This window comes from Monodelphis domestica, chromosome 1, assembly GCF_027887165.1.
Source record: "Monodelphis domestica isolate mMonDom1 chromosome 1, mMonDom1.pri, whole genome shotgun sequence".
Lineage (NCBI taxonomy): Eukaryota > Metazoa > Chordata > Mammalia > Didelphimorphia > Didelphidae > Monodelphis > Monodelphis domestica.
In genome coordinates this window covers 588,689,604-588,710,658 of record NC_077227.1, presented here as the reverse complement: position 1 = coordinate 588,710,658, position 21,055 = coordinate 588,689,604, and the positions used below count along the sequence as shown (strand labels likewise).

The 21,055-nt window shown below is 40.5% G+C and overlaps 1 protein-coding gene across 7 annotated transcripts in view; it reads right to left on the bottom strand.

Annotated features, from left to right (window-relative positions):
- Positions 1-539: 539 nt before the first annotated feature.
- Positions 540-21,055, bottom strand: part of CSGALNACT1 (chondroitin sulfate N-acetylgalactosaminyltransferase 1) — a 455,619-nt gene continuing 435,103 nt past the window's right edge. For all 7 annotated transcript variants that reach the window (XM_007476430.2, XM_056813639.1, XM_007476427.2 and 4 more), the window contains 4 exons: positions 18,020-18,198; positions 16,875-16,969; positions 5,721-5,802; positions 540-2,475 (listed from right to left, as the gene is read on the bottom strand). In XM_007476430.2, coding sequence (XP_007476492.1) covers positions 2,192-2,475; positions 5,721-5,802; positions 16,875-16,969; positions 18,020-18,198 — 640 coding nt within the window. In that variant the 3' untranslated portion in view covers positions 540-2,191. The remainder of the gene's footprint in view (positions 2,476-5,720; positions 5,803-16,874; positions 16,970-18,019; positions 18,199-21,055) is intronic.

The following is a 21,055-nucleotide window of genomic DNA, read 5'->3' as shown; positions in this document are numbered from 1 at the left end:
TGGGGTCCCAGAAGGAAGACAGGTCCCAAATGGATGTGCTCTTTCTCTGCTTCCAGAAGATCCACTTTCCTCCTTCCCAGGTTGGAAGTAATCCTGTCAGTTGGCTTTTAGAGTTCTATTCACTCCTCAGGACAGTCAGCATTCTCGTTGCTCTTCCTCCACTGCTCCTCAGGCTGAATCTGTCAATCAACTTGATTTCTCAAACACAGATCTCGCTTCCTTACTCTACAACACTTCCTAGCTGTGTGACCCTAGGGAAGTCACTTATCCCCAATTGCTTAACCCTTAATGGCTCTTCTGCCTTGAAATTGATTCTTGGTATTGATTTTAAGAAGGTAAACATTTAAAAATAAAAGGAAGAAAGAAACCGAAGCATACAAATAGAGCTCACCAATGGGGATGTCAATATTAAAGATGATTGTAAAGAATACTGTTAAGGTCATTATGAAGTTTAAAATTAAGCATTCATCAAGTTTCTTCCAAACAACAATTTAAATCTTACTTTCCTCCAGCAAAAAGGAGGCCCAAATCATACATTCTGAGTGCACAGCATCAATGCAAGTCTTCCTTTATTAGCTGTCCAATGCCATTAACATTCATGTATTGTGTTTTTATTTAAATTGTTACAAACTACTGGTACAGACCATTACAATTCATGTTTTACACAACACCAGCTTGAATGAACATGAAGCCTGTCAGCCGTGAGTTCATAGTGGGCAAACAGAAGGCAGGGAAGTAAATCAGTAACTTGGCCCACACATCTGTTGTTGGCTAATGACTCAACCAACTTAAAATGAGATGCAGAAACCACATAAAACTGGCCATATTAAAACAACAATTTGAAACAGTAATAAGACAATTTTCAGAAGTGTCCCGGTGCCCAAAGTATACAAACTGTTGATGAAAAAAGAGGGCTCATTTACCTGTGTCCAGAGTGACAAGGATGAGGAGATGCACAAGAATTGGTTCCATTCCTTGAGAGAATCTCATTGATTATTCACAAAAATATATTTTTCTGCACTTTAACTCAAGAAGGCCAGAAGCCAGGAAGAGCACCCTGCTTTTGAAAAGAGATTGTTTGGTTCACACAGCTTGCTTTGGTTTATTTGAAGTGGTCCCCAGTTTTCCTGAGGAAAAATGTGTATGAAGAGTTCAGAATGTACCAAGAAATCCCCAGCCTCCATCAATAGCCTTCCCCACCTTGCCTTTGTATCAAGGTGAAAAAAAAATTTTCCTTCCTTTGTAGTGTTCAATTTTTCCCTCTCAGGAGTTCTCTCCAGATAGTCATATCAATATGTCTCTTGCTTATCAATAGCCCCAAGCTGTGCATTTCACATTACTAAACTGTTTAGAGCCCAGTGCCTGCCTGACAGGATGCATCCATCCTTTGGCATCTGCTTTCATGTAGTTCTTGAGTTGTATGTTATGAACTTCTGAATATTCACATAATGTATCTAAAAATGCCTTCTGAAAAAAAAACCCATTAAAATATACAGGAAGTTGTGCTCTCTCTCAGTAAGGCTTGCAAAATGACATTTAAATAAGCAGAATATAAAGCACAAGCAAAAAAAAAAATAAAAGCTCACTTTTAAATAAAATAAACAAATGGAATCAGTTAAGAATTACTACCCAACAGATGGACAGATTAATTCTGGTTAATCTTAGAAGAAAGTGATAAAATATATGTGTATGGCTTTTAATTTTTGGTTCATTTTGGTTTTGATTAGTGAATGCAGCGAAGTTCCAAATTTCATACCCCCCCCACCCTGCCAGCCTTTTGATCTCACAGCTTTTTAAGTCTTAAGAGTCTGAATTGAGATGTTCCTCCCCGTAGAAATAAAAGCGAATGCCTCTCAGTCTAAGTCAAAGACATTATTAGCCTTGAATTTAGAAAACAACAGCTCTCATCTCCCTGAAAAGGACACACAGTCAGTAATCAGAACACTCTTCTGCCTTCATCTGCTTTGAACCTCACAATCATCTCTGCCTTTGTCAGACACTGTCAAGTGAACCATAGCAACTAATGGAGGCTTCTTAAACTTCGTGCAGGCAGAGAGAGGTTACAGTCATTCTCCTCTAACCCCCAATTAACTGGATGCTTTTTCCCCATCTTTCACCATAGCCTCCTCCTGGGCAACAGTGATTGTTTCCCATAAATCTCTAAGAGAAGAGAACAGCCTCCTGGAGGACGTCATGTCTTCTGGCTACTCGTCTTCTGTTTGCGCAGGTGGGCTTCGATCTCGTGCCTGAAGACGAGCATCCCCAGCTGCCCATGGGATGCCTCATTCATGGCCTTGGATTGCATGCACATCTTATACTGTTCAGGGGTCAGCTCATCCACACACTGCTTCTCGTGCCAGAGGTGGAAAAGCCCCCGCACAGGAGTCCGAACCACAATGAGGTTGCTATGCAGGTATTTGCGGTACAGGTGCACATCTTCCCCTCCCCAGCCTTTGATGTCCAGGTCAAATCCACCTGCCAAATAAGAGAAAGACCGCCATGATATCCTGTTTTCTGAACATCCGTATATTCCCACTAGGCATGGATACGAGTTTGTCATCATAGAAAAGAGACGTTTCTAAGAAGTTGTCATAGCCATTTCCATCTGTTTTAGAATCTCTGTCCTCATTTGCACCTTCCAGAATTCTGATGCCCACCACTTACTTTCTACCTTATCAGGCAAATCAAAGTTAAGGTTTTAAAGAAAAAGTCAGCATGAGAGTCATTCATTTGGCTCCTTTGAGGAGCTGAAGGTAAACATTTAGATTTAGAATGGACCTTGCAGGCCATCTAGTCTAACTTCCTTCATTTTATAGATGAGGAAATGGAGAACTATAGAGATTCATATCAAGAGTTGAAAGGAACTTCAGAGGTCATTGAAATGAACCTTTCTCCCTAATTTTAATGAAACTGGGGCCCAGAGAGATTAAGTGACTTGCCTAAGGTTACATGGGTGATAAAAGTCAGAGATTAGATTTGAACCCAGGTCCTCTGACTTCAGAATCAGTTTTCTATCCACTTTATGATGCTATCTCTCATGGTTGATAGAGACACAGTTTCAGGCTTCTGTTGAAAAAAATTTGTAACACCTTTCCATCTTGAATCCTTCAGAACAAAATTCTCATGTTAAAAGCATTAGAAGCTTTTACTTGGAAGGAAGGAAAGAAGGAAGGAAGGAAGGAAGGAAGGAAGGAAGGAAGGAAGGAAGGAAGGAAGGAAGGAAGGAAGGAAGGAAGGAAGGAAGGAAGGAAGGAAGGAAGGAAGGAAGGAAGGAAGGAAAGAAGGAAGGAAGGAAGGAAGGAAGGAAGGAAGGAAGGAAGGAAGGAAGGAAGGAAGGAAGGAAGGAAGGAAGGAAGGAAGGAAGGAAGGAAGGAAGGAAGGAAGGGAGGAAGGGAGGGAGGGAGGGAGGGAGGGAGGGAGGGAGGGAGGGAGGAAGGGAGGGAGGGAGGGAGGGAGGGGGAGAAGGAGAGAGGAAGGAGAAAAGTAAGCACTTATTAAGTGCCTAGTATGTATCAGGCACTATACTAAGTTCACAAATATGCATGTCACTAATGAAGCACCTTTGGACTCCATTCCTATGGCTCCATCATTGCTACTTCCAAACTAATTCAACAAATCCAACAGCAGATACTATTTGTTAGACTTCACTACGTAAAGGGATATCACTTGTTGCAGAAGAATTTTTTGGCTGATATGATGTACTCTGAGAATGTTCTTCAATCATCTTAATCTTCTTTGGCTTTTCTATAACTGCCTTAAGGCAATGGATTCATTATTATTCAGATTTTTTTTAGGTTTCTTTCTCAAACTGTTACTGACGTTAGATGCACTGGCTTTTGTCCCAGTCACTTTTCCCTCCATAGAAAACTTTGCAAATCTTCCTAAAATATTTTTATTTTATAATTCCAAAAGTATGCATTAAAACTGATATTATATAAGTGTTAATTGTTTTAACACATTCTTTCCATTCAACTTTGACTTCAGGATGCCAGTAAGTCTCTTAACATAATCATGTGACCACAGACTTTTGTTTGATATCTTCATGTTTGATGGGTCTTATCTACTTCTTAAATAAATAGCAGCCCTTTCATTATGATGGTCTCTGTGTTAGCTCAAACTGTTATTACTAAAGCCCAATTGCTAGGCTGTGCCAAGGCACTAAAAGTGCCTGTTGGGCATTTACTATTCTGGCTGGCATTTTCTGTTTTTTTCCATTGTCTTCTTCCTCTTTGGGATAAAGATAATGGTTTGGGCTTGTAGAAAGTTGTGCTTGTTTTTATAAAACTTAAAGGACTATCTATACATATGAAAGTTATTACTATCATTATTTATCACTTAAAAAGGCACTTTCCTAACAATAACCATGAGATAGGAAAACAAGATCATTAGCACAATGCCTTGCCCAAAGACTCATGGCTAGGAAGTACTGGAATTAAATATGAATTAAGATCTCCTGACTCTAAATCCACTGCTATAGGTTATAAACCAATTGTAGGGGATTTTCCCCTATGTACTTTTTTGCCACTGTTTCCCTAGAAGAAGGTTGCAGGTTGAAGTGGCATTTTATGATTTTTTAAAGATTCAATTTTGTTTTATTTTCAGTTCTAAATTCCTCCCTACTCTTCTCTCATGCACTGAGAAGACAAAGAAAACAATATATATTATAAAAATATGACATAGCATTTTTTAATTAAAGGAGGTTGGAAAGAAAACTTAGTTACAGAATTGCAAGATGGAGAATAATTAAGATTGGTATTTGTTTTCTGCAATATTCACAAGTCATAATGGCCCTCACACTTAATGGAAACCTCTCCTCCTCCTTGTCATGTCCACTGTTTTTATCAACTCTAGGTATATTCTTGCCTTTAAAAAATACTGAGAAAGTATAATTTCATACTGTCTTGAAATGTAAATCTGAGCTGAATAAACAGGCTAACTGGAATTTGCAATGCCATCAAATAATTTTACATAGATGGTTCCTTTCTCCATATGTTATAATAATTTGGGTTGATAGCTTCATAAATTACCATCATCTTTTTTATTCTATTCACTTCTAAGTTGGAAAATGATAGGTCAATGCAATGGAAAGAATATTAAATTGGGCTACCATCCAAGTTCTGCCAGTAACTTGCTCTCTAAATTTGAGAAATTAATTTCCCCTTTCCTGGGACTCTGTTTTCTTCCTGAAAACGAATGGGTGGTACTGTCTGATGTCTAAAATCCATTTCCTCTCATGTGTTCCATGGTTTTTAAGCTCTACATGCTTAAGGACATAAGTTTGATCTGCAAAGAAGCTGAGTTTAAGGGTGGGAGGGGAGGGGGGCAGTTGTTGGGGAAAGATAATGAGAAATCAGAGCAAATCCAATGTGCAACTGGAACCAGTTGGCTCAGGTAGCAATAGTAGCATCATTTTTGTAAGTGAAAGACACAGTTATGGTCTGAGATTCCAAAGGGACAACATAAATAACCTGGAAGTCTAAGATTGTTTTTGTTTTCCACAAGGCTTCCTTTACCTACCCCATTTTTGTTTTGTTTTGTTTTTTGTTTGTTTGTTCCAAGCCCCCATTTTCAGGAAAATACCAATCAACATGGGGACAAATAGTGACTTTCAATCTCCGTGGAATTTTTGGCCATATCCCTTCCATTCACCTCCACAGAGGACAATAATGACCTCTGGGGGGCAGTGAAGAAGCAGAATTCACTGAGATCATTTTTCTTACCTATATTGATGAAGTCTGACCGGTACTGACAAGTCATTCCAAATCCAAAGTCTCTCCAAAATCCAGTTTCCTTTTTTATAACCTGAAAGGGGGGAAGCACAGTAACTTGCATGGAATAAATGGGAAAGGCTTTTTTGACACAAAAATGAGTATTCACAGATTTCTGAGAAAAGTACACTAAATATGGTACTCATCTCAACATGGACAATCTCTCCATACCCCTGAATCAGAAATGAGGGCAAATTTTGTTCCTTTTAGTTAAGGCTACAGTAAAATTGTCACAGCTGAAACAGTACTGTTTAATTTGGGGAACCAAAAGCTACAAACCCTAAAATTAACTCTTTGTAGTTGTTCAGTAATTTCAGTTATGTCTAACTCTTTGTGACCCCATTTAGAATTTTCTTGGCAAAGATGCTAGAGTGATTTTCCATTTCCTCCCCCAGCTTATTTTATAGATGAGAAAACTGAGACAGAATTAAGAGATTTGCCAAGGATCACACAGCTAGTAAATATCTGATTTGAACTCATGAAAATGAGTCTTCCTGACTCCAGATCTGGCACTCTATCAATGGAGATCAGTGCCACCTAGCTGCCCTACATTCTTCAGTGGCTCCCTATTGCTTCTAGGACCACCTTTCTGTATTTAAAACCTTTCACAAACTGGCTCCAGCCTACTTTTCCAGACTTATTTTTTATAGTTCTTTATGTAAGCTACATTCCAGCTAAACTAGCCTATTTGCTGCTCTCTGAAATGAATATTCAATCTCCCATTTTTCAGCCTTTGCCTAGGCTGTTCCCTACATACCTTCCTATATACCCTCATCTCACAGAATCTAGAGCTCACTTCCAAGTTCAGCTTAGGTGTTGCCTCTTATAGGAAGCCTTCCTTGATCTTCCAAGTTGTTAATATTTTCTTTCCCCTCAAATTATCTTGTTTTTGCTTATTATATATGTTTATATATAATGTATGTTCCAGTTAAGGATAGATGCTATATTTCATCTTTATTTTTGTACATCTAGAATCTAACAGAGTGGCTTGCATCATTACATGTTGCACTGAATAATAGTTAGAATTGATGTAGTGTATTAAAGTTTGGAAAATACTTCACATATTATTTCATTTGAAAAAACTGAAGGAATGGACAAAAGGAAAACACAAATAAGGCAAAAAGAGAGAAGATAGAAGACTGAGAGAACCAAAGGTGTGTGTATGTAGGGATAGAGACAGAGACAGAGAATAACAGAGACAGTGAGAAAGACAGAGAGAGAGAGAGAGAGAGACAGAGACAGAGACAGAGACAGAGACAGAGACAGAGACAGAGACAGAGAGACAGAGAGAGAGACAGAGAGACAGAGAGAGAGAGGAAAAAGGAGAGGGAGAGAGGGAGAGAGAGAGAAAGAGAGAGAGACAGAGAGAGAGAAGAAAAAGGAGAGGGAGAGGGAAAAAGAGAGGGAGAGAGAGGGAGAGAGAGAGGGAGGGAGGAGGAGGGAAAGGGAGTGAAACCAAGTTTAGGAGCAACTAAACAGCCTAATAGAAGAGCAATCTTTACCGCAGGCTCAACAGTCAGTGAAAGAACATGGCAAGGAGCCAGACAGGAGCTTATGAAATCAAGGGAAGGGATGGAGAACAACTCGAAAGGCAAGGAAGCTCCCTGAGGCATTACCCTCCAACAGTGCCCACCAGAAAGAGTAGGGGTTGGGGAGCAAGTATGCAGTTTTCCCATGTTGATAGATTAAGAAAAGAGCATTTTAAGTCTGAGTCCCAAATACAGACTGAGCCTATTCATCTCAAAAATATTTTTTTTGCTAGATTGTTCCAACAGCATTTGCATGAGGCCATCGAACAAGAAGAAGCAACATCTGTTAGCAGGGTGACCACCTGGCTTTGTCCAGCTCTGTTTCATGATATGAGAGAATGTCCTTTGGTGTTCTGCAGAAGCAGCCAAGTTAGGTTTTGCTTAAACACTGCATTGAAGAAAGGCCTAAGGATTAGCTTGATATCTCTGGGCCACAGTTCTTCATCTATAAAATCACGAGTTGGGCTCAAAGATCTCCATGGTCTCTTCGTGTTCTCACTAGATGATGGGATGCTCCTATGATGCTGGGCTGCTGCCTGGTTACCCTGGCTTTTGTTCTCTACTCCCTAACATACAATCTCAGCCCCAGGATGACCTAGAAGCAGATGTGCATTATTTACACATCAAGCTGCACTATACACCATTACTGTGCTTTAGCTTTGGTTAAGGGAGAAGGCCAGTCCTCAGGAAGGGAAGGCTGTGTTGGCAAAGGTTGTCTCCAGTGGCCAGTCTCCAGGATGATGTCATTTGACTTTGGAACAAAGAATTGTTATACAACATCTCCAACGTGGCAGGGAAATCAAATTAGCAACAACTAGAAAAATTCTTGAATGCAGGAAGTCCTGGAGAGATGCCATTTTGGAGTTTCTGGTATGTACCCGGCTGTACTGAGGAATGAAAAACTATTCAGTTCCAACTCTTAGCTTAACGTTCCCTCCACCTGCCTGGGCAATTCACTGGATTAAAAAAAGGGGGCAGGAAAAAACACAATCACCTTGACTTGGGTATTGTTGGGCTAAATGGTCTGTATTTAGGAACTAAATGCTGGATATGTGTGGGTTGATGAACACAAGTCTAAGCAATGGCAAAAATTGATTAAATTTGCCTTTTTCTAGTATTCTTATATGCTAAAAAATGCCTCTTCCTTATTGACAGGTTACATAATTCTTGGTCCTGTTATCCCAAATTGTTTCATGATGGGAGGAGATATATCTCAATGTTCCCAGACTGCTGAATCATAAATTGGTTCCACTCTGCTCTGCCAAGGAGATAATTAATCAATCGGTATTTATTAAGAATCTACTATGTGCTAAACTCTAGGGATACAAAGATGTGGAAAACAACTTTTGTCCTCAAGGAGCATACAATTTAATGAGAGATATAACATGCAAACAATTATATACAAAGCAAAGCCCTACACAGGATAAATTGGAAATAATTAAGAGATGGACAGTATTGGAATTAAGTGGGTTTAGGGAAAGCATCCTGTAAAAGGTGGGATTTTACTGGGGATGATTCAGGGAATATTAGTACCTCTGGTGTGAGGGGTTATTGAGTCCTTTTTAGAGCTGCCCATCTGCCACCTGCTCTCATCCGGGGTTCCAAGAAGCTATAGCATGAACAGCAGTCACAGAATGGTAAAACCATCTTGTATAGTATAGTGGTAGTCTCTTGGTGACCGAGAATGACTATTGTCTTTGTGCATTATCATCTATGGTGTACCCGCATGTGGCTTTGGAGTCCAAAGGCTGAGGCGCAGAGTGTGTGGCACACGGGGCATGGGACGCCAGTTGTTACGGGAGGTGCGGTTGTGGCCTGGTGTCGGCGTTCACGCGCAGCGGCAAGACGTCCACGTCGCTCATCTTCAAAGGTGATGGCGGCATGGTTAATATGGGTTTGCCAGCTGCTTCTGTCAGAGGCAGGAAGTTCTAGTGGCTTTGGTGTAATGCCAGCCCACTTCAAGTTGGACTTTAGCTGATCCTTGAATCTTTTCTTTGGTCGGCCTTGTTTCCTGAGTCCAGCTGACAGTTCACCCTAGAATACCTGTCTTGGTATTCTCTGCGGGTCCATGCGGATGATGTGTCCAGACCGTCGTAGCTGGCTTTTGAGGATCATGACTTCGATGCTGGTGGAGTTGGCTCTGTCGAGGACTTCCTGGTTGGTGATACAGTCCTGCCATCGGATCCTCATGACTGACCGGAGGGAGCGTTGGTGGAATTGCTCCAGCAGTTTCATGTGCTTCCGGCACAGTGTCCATGTCTCACAACCGCACAGGAGCGAGCTGAGGATCACTGCGTTATATACACTTTGAGCTTCGTCGCAGTGCTTACACCACTGTGTTGGAGGACTTTGGAGCGCAGCCACCCGAGTGCCTGGCTGGCCTTTTGGATCCTGGCATTGATCTCGTGGTCTAGGGACCCGTCGTTGACGATGGTGCTGCCCAGGTACTTGAAGGTGTTGACGTTAGAAAGCTGCATGCCGTCGATTGTAATGCACGGCTGGTTCGTTGGCCTCCCTGGTGCAGGTTGGAACAGCACCTCTGTTTTGCTGAGGCTGATAGTCAGGCCAAACAGTTTTGTTGCTGTAGAGAACCTGTCCACAATGGTTTGGGGATGATTTTCTTGGTGGGCCATGAGAGCACAGTCATCTGCGAAGAGAGCTTCCAGGATGAGTCTCTCTGTTGTCTTTGTTTTTGCAGTCAGATGGCGAAGGTCGAATAGTGAGCCATCCAGTAGGTATTTGATGTAGATGCCCAGGTCTAGATCCATCACAGCATGTCATAATACTTGGGTGAAGTGTAGGTTGAATAGTACTGGAGCGAGGACACAGCCTTGTTTCACGCCACTGGAGATGAAGTGATTAGAAGTCCACCCTATAATGTCGACATGAAAGAGCTGGATCAGTTTGATGAATTTTTCTGGGCAACCAAGCTTGCTGAGTATCACCCACAATGTGTCCCTGTTCACTGTGTTGAACGCCTTTGTCAGGTCTATGAAGATAATGTAGAGACTCAGGTTCTGCTCAAGGCATTTTTCCTGCATTTGCCTCACCGTGAAGACCATGTCGATGGTGCTGCGATCTGGTCAGAAGCCACATTGTGATTCAGGCAGGTTCTGCCCTGAAACAGATGACAGGAGTCTGTTGAGTATAACACGGGTGAGGATCTTTCCAGCAGTGGAGAGTAGTGAGATGCCTCTGTAGTTGTCGCAGGCTGCTCGTGAGCCTTTGTTCTTGTATAGGGCTACGATGGAGGCATCTCTGAGTTCTGGGGGCATGTCTTCCTCTTCCCATATGCTGGTCAGCACTATGTGGAATGCCTGGAGCACCTTTCCATTTAAGGCTTTGTACACCTCGGTTGGGATCCCGTCTTTACCGGGTGCCTTGCCTGCACTCATTTGTTTAATGGCTTTTTAGACTTCCTCTATTGAAGGAGGGATGTCAAGTTGTTCAATGGTGTGGTTTTGGGGGATCTGGTCAAGGGCACTTTGGTCGACTGAAGAGGGTCGGTTGAGAAGCTGACTGAAGTGTTCTTTACACCTTTTGCTGATGCCTTTTTTATCTTTTATGAGAGTGTCACTGTCAGAGGATAGCAAGGGAGTGGTGGTGGGTTTTAATAGCCCATAGACAGTCTTGAGGGCACTGAAAAATTGTTTGTAGTTTTTCGTATCAGCAAAGTGCTGGATTTCTTCTGCCTTTTTTTCCCCACCATTGGTCTTGCATCTTCCTGATGCAAGCCACTGTGCCGTGGCTTGGAGAGACTTGAATCTGTCCCTTTTAGGAACAGAATTTGGGTTATTTTGCCACTCCATAAAGGCTTTGTTCTTTTTGCTTAATAGGTCTTCAATAGCAGTGTTGTTCTCGTCGAACCAGTCCTGGTGGTTGCGTTGTTTGGGGCCTAGGACTGCCTTTGATGTTTCCTTCACTGCGTCTCTGAACTGGTTCCATTTCTTCGTTGAGCTTCCAGTGAGTGGTCCTTTGGCAGACAGCTTGTCGTCCAGGCAGGACTGGAAGAGTCACTCTAACCAATCGGTGGTCTGTCCAGCATTCAACTCCTCTCATGGCTCTGGTGATCTGTACATCCTGGATGTCTCGCCGGCATACAATGATGTAGTCAATGAGATGCCACTGTTTTGATTGTGGGTGCACTCACATTGTTTTATATTTGTTTGCCATTCTGAACACAGTATTCGTGATGGTGAGTTCAAACTCTGAACATTTGCTGAATAGCAGTAGGCTGTTGTTGTTCATTTTGCCCATGCCATGTTTGCCAAGCACTCCTTTCCAGTGGGCTAAACCAAGGTGAGGGCAACCACCAGGCCTCAAACCCAACTGTGAGTTAGGGGAGTGTCTATCTCAGTTCTATGAAGACTTCCCCAGGTGGAAGGGGAAGATGGGAGCAATTTGTTCCAATGACCATGAAAGCAGTGGAAGTAAGCATAGTGAAGAGCTTAGAACTTGGTAAGACATTAAAGATGCCAGTGTCGTCCACTGCACACTGAACCATTATCTCGACTTTTATCTTGCCATTGAACTTCAAGACTCTAGAAGAGAATAAAGCTGAAGACTTTGCTTATCTAAATTCATTAGGCACTAGTCAAAAGACATTACCCAGCGATGCCAGTTTGATCTGCTTTGAGTACAAAAGACAATAACCAAAGGAAACCTGGAGAAGGAAGAATGCTCTAAATATGGGGGACAGCCAGGGATAGTACCTAGAGTTGAGGGATGGAGTGTCTTGGTGAAAGTTAGAAAGCCAGTGTCACTGGATGGAAGAGTGTGTTGAGGACTAAGGTGAAAAGGCAGGAGTGGGATTGGTTATGAAGTGCTTTGAATGCCAAATAGAGCATTCTTAGAGGCAATATGAAGTCACTGGAGTTTATTAAGTGGGGGCAGGGGGTACATGGTCCAACCTGTGTAATGAGAAAATTGCATTAATGGTGGATGATGAGGATGAGGTAGAGGACGAATTGTAATGGGGAGAGGCTTGAGGGAAGCAGAGCCACCACCACATTAATTCAGTAATCTAGGTATGAGGGGAAGAGGGACTGCACCAGAGTGGTGACAGTGCCCGAGTTTAGAAGGGGTGTGTGTTGGAGAGATGTTGTAAAGAGGAAAGCTATAGGTCTTGGAGGTGGTTTGGATGTAGGGATGAGAGGTCGTGAGGTGTCCAGGATGACCTAAGACACTGGGAGGATAGTGAAGCCCTCTCCTATAACAGGGAAGGTATGAGGGGGTAGGGTTTAGGGAGAAAGATGATAACTTCAGTTTTGGTTTTACAGAGTTTAAAATGTCTCTACCAGACATCCAAATCAAAATATGATTAGAGGTCAACAGAGAAACTGGAATAGGCTAGGTAGATTTGAGAATCATCAGCATACAGGAGGTGATTAAATCCATGGGAGAGGATGAGGTCACCAAGTGAAATAATATAGAAGGAGAAAAGAAGAAGGTCCATGGCAGGTCAACAATATTTAATAAGCACCTACTATGGGAGTGGGGAGACAGCTAAATGGTGCAGTAGATAAGAGTGCTGATCTTAGAGTCAGGAAAATTTGAGTTCAAATCCAGCCTTAGACCCCTGCCAACTAGGGGCCCAGGGTAAGTCACTAAGCCTTTATCTGCCTCAGTTTCTTCATCTGTAAAATAGGAATAATAATAACACCTACTTCCCAGTGTTGGTCAAATGAGATAACAAATGTAAAGTGTTTTGCAAAAGTTAAAATACTTTATACATATTAGTTATTATTAGAAGTAATAATGTATGATGGCAGAGATGGCTTCTTAAAAATGAAGGCATTTTTTTAGTATGGCAGATTGTCCAGTTTTGAAGGGAGGAGGGCAGAATGGAGGTCTTGAAATCACAATTATGCGTAATAATAGTTAACCTTTATATGGCTCATTAAGGTTTGGAAAATGCCACATGCACTCTATCTCATCTGATCCTTACAGCAACCCTTGGAGATAGGGGCTATTATTATCCCCATTTTGCAGATGAGGAAATGGATATTGACAGGTTTAAATGATTTGCCAGGAGCACCTCAGTCAAGATTCAAAGCCATGATTTTCTGACTCCAAATCCAGTACTTTATCTAATAAAACACAATGCCTCTTAAAAAGCCGTTTCCTAAAGTGCTGTGGGCCATAAGTCAGAGTAAAGAGGCTCAAAATGATCTAGAATAAAATGATGAGCTACTTAGAAACTCTGCCTGAGGTAGAAGTAGCCTCACTTTCCTATTTAGAGCTTACAGTTATCCCACGTGGACCCTAATCTAATATATGACCACAATAGAGGAAGAAGAAACCCAGAAATAATTATAATGCCTTCCCCCCCCCCACTCCACCAAACACTCACATATCAATGAATTCAATTAACATGCATCTTCCCTGTATTAATGAAGATCACACCCCAGACCTGCTAGTTCATCCTGGGAATGTCCTGTTAGGCTGTCACAGAAGAGCTTACACCAAATGCTAGGTGGGATCTTCTCAACAATCTTAACCTCATGTTTCATATATGTTTTACAAAGGCAGCTAGGTAACACAATGGATAGAAGATGCTGTACTGAGAGCCAGGAAGACTTGGTATTAAATATTGTGTAAGATACTAACTATATGACCTTGGGAAAGTCACCTAATCTCTATCTCAACTGTAAAATGGGGAAAATAACAACACTTATCTTACTTCACGTAAATATAAGTGATTTGCAAACCTTAAAAAACTATATAGATGTGAACTAATATTAAATGCTATCATTTTTTCCTTTATAAAATAATTTTTGAATCAATTTCTTTCCTCCCTCTCTTCCTCCTCCCTTCCCTTCTTTCTTGCCTTCCTTCCTATCTCCCTCTTTCCTTTCCTTCCTCCATTTCTTCCTCCCTCTCTCCTCTTCCTCCTCCTTTCCTCTTTCCTTTTCTTTCTCCCCCCCTTTCCCCTTCCTTCCTTCCATTCTCTCTTTCTCCCATCTTCTCTTTCTCCATATCTCAACTCTGTTTTTATGGTATTTTTTCATTATTTATTGTGCTTCCTTTACCAAGCTGTTGACTCTCTCTTTTAAAAAATCATTATCTTCTGTCTTAGAATTGATTCAAGTATCAGTTCCAAGGCAGAAGAATGGCAAGAGTTAGGCAACTAGGATTAAGTGACTTGCCCAGAGTCATATAGCTAAGTAATGTCTGAAAGTTGTTGACTCATTCATGATCTTCTTGGATCATTCTTATATCCTCCCCAGTTTTTCATCTACCTCTTATTGGATTTTTAAAATTCTTATGGATATCTTCTAGGAATTCTCTTTTGACCTAAAACCAATTCACATTTTTTTTTTTGAGGCTTTGGATATAGCTTTTTTTTGGGTGGGGACCTTATTGTCTTCTAAGTTTGTGTTTTGATCTTCCTTGTTACCATTGTATCCTTCTATGGTCAGGTTCTTTATTTTGTTGCTTGTTTATTTTTATAGTTTATTTTCTGAAGTGTAACTTTATGTTAACATTGGGCTTTGACAATCTCAGGCTTTCATTTTTTTCATGCTGCTGTTTTTAAGTCAGTTCTAGGATTTTTCAGTTTTCAGTTCTTCTAAAATGGTATGATCTAAGAAGAGATGTGTTCACTGTTATCCTGACCTGTGCTGTGATCTGAGTGAACACAAGCACTCTTCTGCCCTGGAAACTGTGACTAGGGACCCTACACCCCTGCTATACATTCAGTTGCCCCTAAGACCTGCTACTGACTTTCCAGGGTTCAGCCTAGGAAGAATTGTGCTCCTCTGTCACCCCAGTGAGAGAGACCCTTCCTGCCAACCTTCTAAGTTGCCAATTACTTCACTTTGTCCCTTTGTTGGTTCTGTGGCTCCAAAATGCATTTTAAGGCATTATTTTAAAGTTGTTTGGAGGGGAATTTGAGAGAACTCAAGCAACTCCCTGCCTTTAGCTCAACATCTTGGATCTACCCTTTCCAATTACTTTTTAATTCCTTTTTGAAATGTCTGCATTGTGGTAAATAAAGGATGTATACAGTATTTTTGCTTCTTAGCCCATCTTTCCACATTATATTTCTTACCTAGCTAAATTGAAAAAGATGCTGATAAACACAGCATCTGCTATACTAAACATAGGAAAGTTTTGTTGTATCACAGAATGGGATGTTTCAGGTAAACAAACATTTAATAAGCACCTACTATAGGCCAGACACTTTGCTAAGTGTTGAGAATATAAAGAAAGGAAAAAAAAAAGACCTTGCTACCAAGGACCTCACAATCCTTCTTTTGAATAATATGTTTGAAAATGGTCCAGATGCTATCTCCTCCATGTATTCCATTAAGCCTACTATAAATGATGACACATTTTCTTTCATTGTCATCAACAAGCTTTTAGAGTTAGAAGAAAGCATCTGACTTCTGGTTCTTACAATTGAAGACAAACAGCATTAAAGCAGATGCACACATAAAAGGGACTCACAGGAGCTTACCAATATTATTCCAAGTCCAGAATTAATAATAAAGTATTACTGAAGGATAAATGACTTTTAGAGATGAGCAATAAGGGGTACCAGAATTCTCTATCCAGACTGAACAGAGTAAAACAATGTTCTCTTCTCTGATCAGTCTATGACAACTTCATGGAGGAGATGAGATTACACAACTTATTTCAGTGCCAGTGACCAACTTGTTAGAATAAATACTTACTTGGTGGAATGCAAGAAGGCAAGCAAAGTGAATATAAGGAGAAACACAAAGAAAGAGTTGAGCTAAGAGTAAAAAGGAGATTTCTGAGTATTCAGAGGGGGCAGTCTGAGGATGATGTAATATGGGCCATCTGGTGATAAGCTGTGAATCACATAGGAATCACCATGGACTTGATCTATGATACAAAGGGTAATAGGATGAATAACAGTGCATAATAGTGAAGATTTAGGCAGCAAAGTCAAGTTTATCAATAATAATGAAGATAAGCCAAATGGGGACAGGATTGGTTAGAGAGGGAATGGGGAAGGGTTTTAGGTAAAGAAGAGGCTGCTACAATACAACAATAAGAATTGAGAAAAATGTCACTGATTGGCCAGAACAAAAGACATAGATGAGATGAAGCTATCTTTCTTTTTCTTCCTTCCATCCTTCCTTCCTTCCTTCCTTCCATCCATACAACATTCCTGGAAGGGAATTGTTCATCTGTTACATGCCATTCAAAATTCATCACCTACATGAATTCCTTCCTTGATAATAATGATGATGACAGTAAGTTTTGAGTTATTGTTTACAATCTTTTAAGTCTTCACAGCTTTCAGAGCACATTCCTTATTTCAACTCTGTTTGAACAGATGAAGAAATGAAAAAAGAAAGTAATGGTTTTATGAAGTAAGAAGACCTAGATACATGTTAGGGTTTGGGGGATAGTTTTTAACTGTTCTTTATCTTCAAGTACTATAAGCACATTAACCAAGAAAACCCTTTAGAAGCAGAAAAAAAAAACATTTAATTAAAAAATGAGAAAATAAATCAAGGCAACCCATCTTCCCATAAATGAGTATCCCATGAATCTTTTAAATGGTTCTTCAAATAGCGTTGCACATATCCAAATTACTTACCAGTTGTTGTTCTAAGGGTGGAACTGAATCATGATGACCATAAATTATTCCAGGATTGTACTGACTGAAAAGGACTGGATAAAACACTTTTTTCCCTACAAGTCAGAAAAGAAACATTTTCTTAAATTCAGTGGGGTGGAGGTTTGTGCATTAAATGATGAGGACCATTCCAAGGAGCATGCATGCATGGCCCTGAGATCAGTGAATCTGTCTATTTCTGGCATCATATATGGCTCATCTTAGAAGGACTTGGGCTCTGGGATGAGGAAGCTATTGGTCCTATGGGCCCTGTAATGGTGGAAGGGAATTAAGCATTGTCCAAGAAGATTGGTCAATGAACTAGTAGAACTGCCCACTTAGAAGGATTAAAAGAAACAACAACCTCCCCTAACACTAATTTTCTTCTTGTCTGCCAAGCATCTGCGGACTCTGAGGTCTCAGGGTCAGTGTTAGGTTAGGGTTAATAAACCACTGACGGTTATTCTTCTTAAATGGGATGAATTACAGCAAGAACTGTGGCTTGAGTTTAGATTTAAAGGATTTGATCCATGTAGATTAGCAATCTCTTTGAAGCATGACCTGAAGATAGAAAAACATAAAGAAAATGAATTTCTAGTACTATTAGGAAGAATTTTAGGTTTTCAGGTCCATTAGAGTGACAGGAGCTTCTAGTAGGGGAAACTCTTCTCACTAGATGGTGTTAGGCCTAGTAGAGTCATGAAGACTTGAGTTCAAATTTGGCTGTAGACACTTACTAGTTATATGACCTTGATCAAGTCACTTAACCTCTATTTGCCTCAGTTTCCTCATCTGTAGCATAGGATTTATGATAGCATCTCCCTCTAGGGGTTGTTGTGAGGATCAAATGAGATCATTTTAAAACACTTAGCACAGTGCCTGGCACATAGTAAAGGCTACATAAATGATAGTTTTTATTGTACCCTCTCCCTGCCCCTACTGTCATAGGGACAAAGCTTATGCTTCACCATCACAAAGCACAAGTGTCTCATCTCTGAACCACATGCATCCCTTGAAAGGTCTTGGGAATCTCTGCTCAGTTTCATGTATGCTCTAGGAGATGGTCCCCATTAGATTATTCGTACATATTCAATGGGCAATGGGCACTCCACCTAGGGAAACCATACCTGGTTGTGTGTTCAGCCTACACGTATTGAGGAATTCAGAGGTAAAGTAGATGTCGACATCACAGAAAAAGAGGAGAACGTTGCTTCCTTTCCAAACCCGTGCACCGACATCAAGTCCCTTGCCTCTCGAGAACTCACCACTCAGCTGGATAAATGTAAAATTTTTGAAGTTGGCAGCCCTGTATAGACACACAAGATGACTTGAGAATGAAAAAACTGCACTCAATCATCATCCTTCCTGGAGAAATAGTGAAACTTTGGGAAAAGGAGATTCTGTGTGTCTTGGGCAGGGAAACGTATTATTCAGTGATAATCTACTGGAATTTAATATTGTTTCCTTACTAAGTCTGGGAGGTCTAAACCTACCTAGAATGACTGTGCACTCAATAAAAAGTTCTCTTAGGGCAAAAGTATCATGCCCAGTCTACTTTATATGCCTGTTTATTCCTTACTGTTCTGGCATTTGTCCTGCACTGTCTATGTCATGCCAACATCTCCAGATCAACAGAGATGGCGAAAATTTTTTTGGAGAAAAATCCAACCATTTCAGATTATGGCAATGTATCTATTACTGGAGCTTCTGGTAATGATCATTGGTAGCCTCATTTCTCCAAAGGCAATATAATCACATCAAGGGAACCCTACATATAAATATAAAGCTACTGCCTATCCCCCAAATTCTCTCCTCTTAAGATACTCTCAGTAAAGGCAGTCTCAAACAGGATCATGACATGTGTCAGCCAGTACTATTCCTAAAAATTCTTGTTACCCTCCCATCATCCCTCTACATCCTGCCTCTCATTTCTGCCCCAGAGATGGGATAGATAGAATAGAGCGAAAGGAGTATTCTAAAATGCAGCAGGCCTTAAGCAGGAACTCATAGCAACAAAAATAATATACTGAGTGCCTCTTGGGTGTAGGATGTTCTGCTATGATATGGGGAGAAGCAGAAACACAAATTTGTAGTAAGGCACAGGTCCCTTTCACTAAAGGAAACTAAAGTCTAGTTTGTACAATAAAGCATAAGAACACTAAAAGTTAAAAAATAATTCAAAGATTAATTTGAGGCAATATGACAAACATAGATTCTCAGAAAACAGAATATCAGAGGTGGAAGAGACCACAGAGACCATCCACTGTAAACCCTTCATTTTAAGGATGAAGAAACTAAAGCCATGAAAGTTTAAGTGACTGACCCAAATGCCTGTGTAATAACTGGTACAGTCAATATGGACTGTGAGTTCAGAAGAAAGAATAGTCATGGGGGCAGCTTGGTGACTCAGTGGATTGAGAGCTAGACCTAGAGACAGGAGTTCCTACGTTCAAATCTGACCTCAGACACTTCCCAGCTGTGTGACCCTGGGCAAGTCACTTGACCCCCATTGCCTAGCCCTTACCACTCTTCTGCCTTGGAGCCAATACACAGTATTGACTCCAAGATGGAAGGTAAGGCTTTAAAAAAAGAAAGAAAGAAAGAAAGAATAGTCATGATTCAATACATGTGGTATAAACCTAAAAAGATTCTGGGGTGGAAAGAGGATCACTCAATTAGTTGACCAATTACACCATTCCACTTACTAAGTGATATAAGATGATGCATTTTGAGGCATCCCTTAACCTGGTAACAACACACATTGATCAGAGACCTCAAACTAAGCCCAAGAAAGTCCTGGATCAATTGAGATGCATCTGAAATCCATTGGACAGATTAGATTAATGTCACACAGGAAGTATATTCATACTGGTTGAGAAAACATGGTCATGCCCCATATTGTTGCCTATAAAACAGTGAACCAGTTTGGAAGGAAGGGAATTTGAGTCAATGGTGAGCCAAGTGGAACCATTTTAGCCAAGCCATTGAAAAGGGAATTATTTGAGGATAAAGGAAAGAGTCCCTTAACTTTGGTCTTTTGGTTCTCTCTTCCCCACTGACCAGATCTCTCTTTTGAAAGTCCAGAGGATTTTGATTTTTAATCTGTGTTTTAAGAGCATCATTGAGACAGCAGCATCTGGTAGCAGTGCCTGCATCGGGATCTGAGAATAGATGATGCAATTAGGAAGGGATAATTCAAAACTGTAAAAGGAGCTCATTGAATAGTTATATCATACCTAAGGGGGACTTCATGAGTACCCCATAAAAAGGATCTGTGAGTTACCCCTTTGCCACATTTGGTCTCTAACCTTGAGACTAACTTCCCTTGGTCTTTGTATGTATTTTATGAGAGTGTAGGTTACAGAGGTTTGAGGAGACGTTTTATGCCAACTGTAATAACCATACCACCTCCAGATTCAAGCTATAAGCCTATAATCTATTTTTTCTGGATGTGTGCATTAAGAATTTTATACTTAATGAGTCCAAGTTATATTTTAATATCATTAACACATATTTTTGGCAATCAATCAATTAATGTGTTTATTAACTATCTACTATATGTCCCAGGCACTGAAGTAGGCACTAGGGATATAAGAACAAAAGTGAAACCCTAATCTTGCCTTCAAGAAGCTTACACTCTAGCAAGGAAAGATATAGTGTCCTTGTAAAGTTACATAAAATAATTTTAAGAGAAACCCCTAGCAGATAGGGGAAAGGAATTCAGGAAAAGCCTCAAGGAGAACGAGCATGAGCTCAACCTTGAAGAAAGACTTGTATTCTGGTAGGAAAAGGGAGTAGATTCTAGGTATAAGGCCAGCTAGCATGTAAGCATGAAAATGGGAGATGGAACCTTGTGTGTGAGGAATGAGAAGACCTGTTTTCTAAGATTATGTATATTAAGAGGAATAATATACAATAATGTCAGAAAGCTAGAATAAGGCTAAAGGCTTTAAATACAAACCTTAACCATTATATACAATCCTGGAGATAATGGGGGCTATTGGATTCTATGATGTAAGGAGATAACAAGTCAACCTAAGTGCATTAGGAGAATCATTTAAGTGGAATCATTTAGTGGAAGGTGGATTAAAGTTAGACAAACCTGAAGCAAAGTGACCACATCAGAGGCTGTAACAATAGTACAAGAGAAGTGATGAGGGTCT